We start from the raw sequence: 6000 nt of genomic DNA on the forward strand, positions 1-6000 counted from the left end.
CTCGTCGGCAACGAGAGCGATATTTCCAGTATAAGGAATGGTCGCCAACAATTGTTGGGGTACTCATTCCCTCGAGAGCTCTGCGAAGACCGCCAGGGAGCACGGTCAGGCTTCTTGGCCATGGCCGCCAGGTCAATGAGCACGCGGGCAGCAGGACAACCGCCAATAAGACCGAGCCCTCTGTACGGCCGAACCCGGCCACGTCGTTTCTTCAAGCTCAGGCAGCGCCTATTGATGTGATGTAGCTCCCAATTTGACGGCTGGCGGCGGAGATGAAGACCGGGCGGACGGAGGTTGCTGCTGCAGGACGCGGCTGAGATGGCCAGACTTGAACCCATGGGAGATCCGCGCATTCGATAAAGACCACGGGCTGTTTAGGAGCCGAGGCGTGGCTTATACATGCCATGAGCTATTGATGAGGTAGAAGTGACAAAGAGATATACCCATGTTCACATCAACCCGCTCTCTCGGGGTTTCGGCGTGCGTCGTGTGAGGTAAAATGGTTTAACGTGCTCAGTTGATTGGTTATCCGCTGCGAACACCGTAAGAACTGTGCTACGGCTTGGCCCAGCAAGTCTCTTTTTGATAGCTGAATGACATCCAAGCTGCACTTTTGTTCTTCCAATGCAGCGAGGGAAGTTTGGCATTGGAAAGAATCAGATGAAGTGTATACATGGCATGAGCCACCTCAGCCTTGCATAAAGTCTAGAACAGTACAGCCCTCGACCAACCTATACTAAAGAGATACCTAATGCAAGGAACACCGGGGTTCGGAATGAATACGAGATCATGTCCACCTCAGCAGTGTGTCCGGTGAATTGTATTCTTGCCCCGCCCGTTTCCTCCTTTCATAGGGTGACGGATCCTCTAGAGTCTAGTTGTCTGGAGCTGGACCCTCAAACACGCCAACAGCCGACGAAATCAACCAAAGGACCGGCCGTCGCTGGCCAAAGAACCGGCCAGCGACTGACTATGCCAATTAGGGTAATCAACGGCCGTTCTCCGTCCTCGGGTTCATCGTTGGCGTGGTTGTTATACTATGGAACGATGATCGTCGGACTTATCCGGCAAAAGGTTGTGCGAGGTAAGATGATTGGGTGGCTATGGGAAATGGACAAACATTGGATCAAAGGGTGGACCAATGTACTCCTCTGTCATTCCCAGCAGCTTTTGAAATATATTCCCGGCGTAGAGTGATGAATAACGGCCCGCTCGCGGAGCTTTGAAGTACCGTTTCAACTCTTTTGTCGATGTTCAACGCCATGCCAGACATCTTTGGCCCAGCTCTGATGGCATGGACGAGATGATCAACTCAATCGTCGGTCCGCTCAAGTTTTTGGTCCTCCATGGGAGGAACTGCCACCAGGCGACTTTGCATCACCATGTGGTTCGTAGTTTTGAGTTTTGTTAGGCTTTCGGGCCGTACTTTGTCTGTCATCGCACCTCGCCTCTCTGGCGTTTCCGCGTTCGTTCCAGGTTGTCACCGCCTGCAACATCGTCATGCCACCTTCTCTTTCCTGACTGATGCGATGGGCTATTGTGACGTACAGGGCTTCCTGTTAAGATTACATCTTCGCCAAACGACGAAGCGGTCGACACACGCGCGCCGTCGCCACTTGAGGGGGTCTCGGGAAGCCCCCAAGAGGTCGGAGATGACGTGGCTGGTGACAAAGCGAGGCTGCAACTGGCAGGAGACCCATGCACCCCCGTTGTAGAACAGAGATGGGGACCAGCGCCATTGACTGGGGGTAACGTGGTGCTTCGCTGATGTTGTTGACGCGATGCTGGGGGGGGAGTGTGCACCCTCGGTAGCTTGGGCGAGATGTCTAAGCACTCTTGGGTGCTCGTCCCAACGACCATTCCCTCGGGTTGCGTTTTTGGTTCCACGTCTTCCAGCCCATATGAGACATTGCACGACCCCACAGTTGAAAGCTTTGGTTCCGAGTTGACTCCGGCTTTGCTTAAATTGCCGCCAGAGGCGGTGCGCTGGATGCCGTGTCCAAAGTCATCGGCGAGGTTGAATAGTTCGGGAGGAAAGGTATTTTGAAGTTCGATAGAGGCATCTTCTTCGTTGTAGGGTGTACGCTCTTCAACATCGTGAGTTCCGCAAGCGGCGCATCCATCGCTCGTCGTATCCTGATCGCCGTCATTAGGGCTCTCGATGTCGGCATGGTCATCGGTACTGGATTTAGCGGCACCGATCGGCAGCGAAACCAGGCTGTCGCGTGAACCGCCGTCCTCTTCCCCGTAAATTATGCTGCAAATCAGCTGGAGAAAACTGTCCAAACTCCCCGTCTGACCAGTTTTCAGCGCCGCATCGCGCGTCTCCTCGGAGGGGAATCGGACTCGGGAATCAAGCGCCGAACGCGCAAGGTGACGCACAAGATTTTCGAGATCGTGTCGGCGCTCTTGTGACTTTGCGGCGAGGAGCTCTTCGAGTTGCACCGCAGACTGGGCCTGTCGCGCAGCGGTCACGGCGTCGGCAAAAAAGGCGTCTTCGTCAAGGACTGGGATCGTGATGGTGTTGAACTGCTGCCAGTGCCTGGTCCACAGAGTCGAGGGGTCCCTGAACTCGGGCTTCGCAACCTTGACCCAGGCCTTGTCCTTATCGTGGGTAAGCTGCGGTGGCAGGAAGGGAGGCATGATTTCGGTCGCCAAAGGGTTGATGATTCGACGTGCATTGCGAACGAACGGACATTCCGTGAGGTTGCGAAGACAGGGAAGGGCGGCGGCGCTTGGAGATGACTGATTAGATAAGCACATGTCAGCCTTATCTTACCTAATTTCCTCCTTACTCATCTTATCTCATCGCGGGACAAGGGCCATGATACGCTAGTGTCCGGGCTGCTTACATAATCGATACCTGTACCGCCGCCGGGTTCCCTTCTTTTCCCGACGCCTCGACGCCAACGCCGGTACCGACCTCGCGGCGGGAACTGCACCGGCGGCCAAAAGAGCTGCTTCTCCGCATGGGTTGACCAAGCGCACGCTAAATTTATTCGGCATTCCCGAGCCAATTCATGAGCCCTTCGTCGTGGTTCCGTCAACATGTCTGCGTCTGCGTCTGCGCCTAGCTCAACCCAACCTTTTAGCAGCGGTGAAGGCCAGCGGCGCAGGGATCAGATCCTTTCCGCGTACATCGACGCCGACCGAGTATGTCTTTAATTCTTGTCGCAGAATTTGGAAACGCTCCCTTGACCAATGTACGGGATGAAGGCTGAATCCCTTTCTAGGACACCGACACACGTCTGCATCCAGGAAATGTTGATGAAGACGTCGATGTGGCGCCACAAACAGTATCCCGCCGCGACGACACAGAATTGAGCAAGGTCCTTGAAGCCGCGTCCTCGAATTCCTTCCCCGAAGCTCGTATTGTTTTGGCGTGTGCTTCCCATCTAAAAAGGGACAAACACTTCGCTGTTGTGCCTCTTCCGCGCCATCTTGGCGGCTGGGATGTATTCGGTGTTGTGCAACGCACCCAGGATGTCGACTTTGTCATCCGACTTCCCTTTTTTAACCGTCCAGACATGCCAGCGAGCCGGGCCCTGATTCCATACCACCTTGATTGCAATATATTTTACGACCCATCGAGCGATGATTGCGTAATTGCTAACAACTCCTTTGTGGACATTTTCCTCGCCGCCCCAAGTTCAGGCACAAGCCCTGATCGCCTCTCGGTCGGTGATTCACGAGTTGTCACGCCGGGATTGTGGAGGATACTCGTTTGGGTCGATGATGACACCGTGCCAGAACAACATCTCGTAGACTTCCTTATTCTCCAGAGAAGATTTTCTGCCGTGACCCAACAAGTTTCGACAGCCTCATCCTCTATAAAGCGTCTACGGCCCGAAGATGACGGGGACAAGCTCGGTACCAAGCGACAGAAGAAAGACGGGGAGGTGACGGAGTTCATCATAGCCCCGGCTACGAACCCTCCACCATCATCGATTGATGTAGGGATACCTGTTAAAACCAACCTAAGTCTAACTGCTGGGAGATTGTTGGCAACACCCACGACAGCTTTACTTCGAACAAGTGGAACGCCACTGTTGTCCCTCTCTGATGGCGAATTGGCCATTGTCAGAACGGCGGAGACCACCTGTGACACAGCACAAAAGTGGCTGGCAAAACCCGGCTCCGAGGGCGCTATACCGGAGGCGCCGGCCAACTATAAGCTGACAAGACTGAGGAACGTGGCACACACGCTCTCTGCTAGATTGTTTACTGCTAGACACTCTGCATTGGAAGAAGACGTTGTGGCTAAAGTACTGAGGTATGAAGGACGCCCGCTTGAAAGCCTAGCCAAGTGCGCAATCAATTGGAAACGAGAAATGATGTTCCTTTCCAACCTTTGTCACGTGAGTCCAACTCTGCTTGTACAATTTCTCGTTGGCACCCTCACGTCGGATCCAAGGGAGCATACTCTGCTCTCTCGACAATAAGATGGCATGAACGTGTGAGCTGACAGAATCTCGACAGCCAAACATCATTTCGCTCAAAGCTTTCGACGGTCGCCTGTTCGCCATTTACGTGGAGCCGCTTCCGCTTTCTCTGCATCGCAGTATAGAATCTCCGTTTGGCGCTGAGGATGCCACGACCATTATTCGTGACACATCCGCTGCTCTGGGATACTTGGCTTTGAAGGGAATTGTTCATAACGACATCAAGCCAGCCAACATCGCGTATTCTCCCCAGCGAGGTGCCGTTGTTTTGGACTTTGGTCTAGCCATGTCTACCGATGAAAAGACTCTTCCTGGTGGAACACCGTGGTATGTCCCGCCAGACCTGATCACCGAAGGCCGCCGAGGACTTCCTGGTGACATTTGGGCTCTTGGCATCACAATGCTCTATGTCTTAAAGAAAATTAAGTTACCGGAGAAGTCGGGAAAAGCGTGGGTCATTCGCAATGTGCTGGATCGTCGAGGAAAAGACCAGAAGCAAATGATCGAGTTTCTCGACCAGATTAGTAAGATCAGAGAGCAGCTCAGGCGTGATGTCACAGTTGAAAGGATTGTGTATGAGATGCTGGATTGGAATATAAATAACCGAGTGACGGCAGAACAAATTCAACAAGCATTCATATAGAGCATATGTGTTGAGAACCTTCAGTGTTACGGCCCTTCGATAGCTAAAGGGACGCGTATTCAACCCACCTGATACACTTCAAGCTCGTTTGGAATTCTGTCAACCCTCAGCTTTACAAGTTCTACGTACCAATGAAGCCTTTCCATAAACAGACCCTCGCAACGGCACCGGTCACCCCTCCAACCGGAGAGATTAACTGCAACCAAGCCTCTTCTCAAACGTAAGGTTACACGATAACGGTGGGAGTTATGGTGGGATTAAGGCGTTAGAGCTTCAAGCACACGACAGACGGAGTAAGTATCACTAAATCAACCATTGGACAGATGTTGTCTTCCTGTCGACTTGTTGGTTCACTATCCCAAGTCCTTCAATGAGAGGTTAGCGATGTAGCAATGCGACGCCGTTGTCAGGGTTCTTGGACGGCAGGGCTGTCGTCGGTTGAACTCTCAGCAACAGAATAATGGCGGCAGAAAACAAGGCTGAACATTACCTATAGAATCCCAAACATCACAAGCAGGGCTCGCCCACGGGAAGACTCGATTCGAGACTCTGGAATGTTGAAGGTGGCCCGATATACCACGACACGCCAAAACCATTCAACACATGCACCAGAAGTGTCCTTCTCGACATGGAGGTGAGACGTCTACAATATGTAAACAGGGCATATTGTCGCCATTATCGCTGTTGCCGTCGTGTTTTGAACACCCGTTTATTCCATTCCCCCTTTGAGTTAGCGACGGGTGTAGCCGAGACAGTACCAGCTCAATCGCCCTGCTAATCAATACACCCATCTCCTACCTCACACCAGATTAACTATGCCTCAATTTAACACCAGATCTGCCAAATCCCAAGAAGAACTTACCAGCGTGACGCGGCCAAGGGAACGTCAATCTTGTGCCCCCCAGCCCAAAGCTG

General features: G+C 52.8%; 2 protein-coding genes across 2 annotated transcripts; one reads left to right on the top strand and one right to left on the bottom strand.

The window, feature by feature from the left end:
• Positions 1 to 1434: 1434 nt before the first annotated feature.
• On the bottom strand, positions 1435 to 2643 carry EsH8_XIV_000031 (uncharacterized protein; the record flags this gene model as incomplete). The annotated part of the gene is made up of 1 exon (XM_083273892.1): positions 1435 to 2643. One exon carries the CDS (start codon positions 2641 to 2643, stop codon positions 1435 to 1437), a length of 1209 nt encoding a protein of 402 aa, XP_083120557.1.
• A 405-nt stretch (positions 2644 to 3048) lies between these two features.
• EsH8_XIV_000032 (uncharacterized protein) lies at positions 3049 to 5281 on the top strand (the record flags this gene model as incomplete). Its single annotated transcript, XM_083273893.1, has 4 exons — positions 3049 to 3153; positions 3234 to 4358; positions 4480 to 4966; positions 5238 to 5281. 4 exons carry the CDS (start codon positions 3049 to 3051, stop codon positions 5279 to 5281), a joined length of 1761 nt encoding a protein of 586 aa, XP_083120558.1.
• Positions 5282 to 6000: the final 719 nt, after the last annotated feature.

The sequence above is a fragment of the Colletotrichum jinshuiense genome, chromosome 14 (assembly GCF_051148585.1).
Source record: "Colletotrichum jinshuiense chromosome 14, complete sequence".
Lineage (NCBI taxonomy): Eukaryota > Fungi > Ascomycota > Sordariomycetes > Glomerellales > Glomerellaceae > Colletotrichum > Colletotrichum jinshuiense.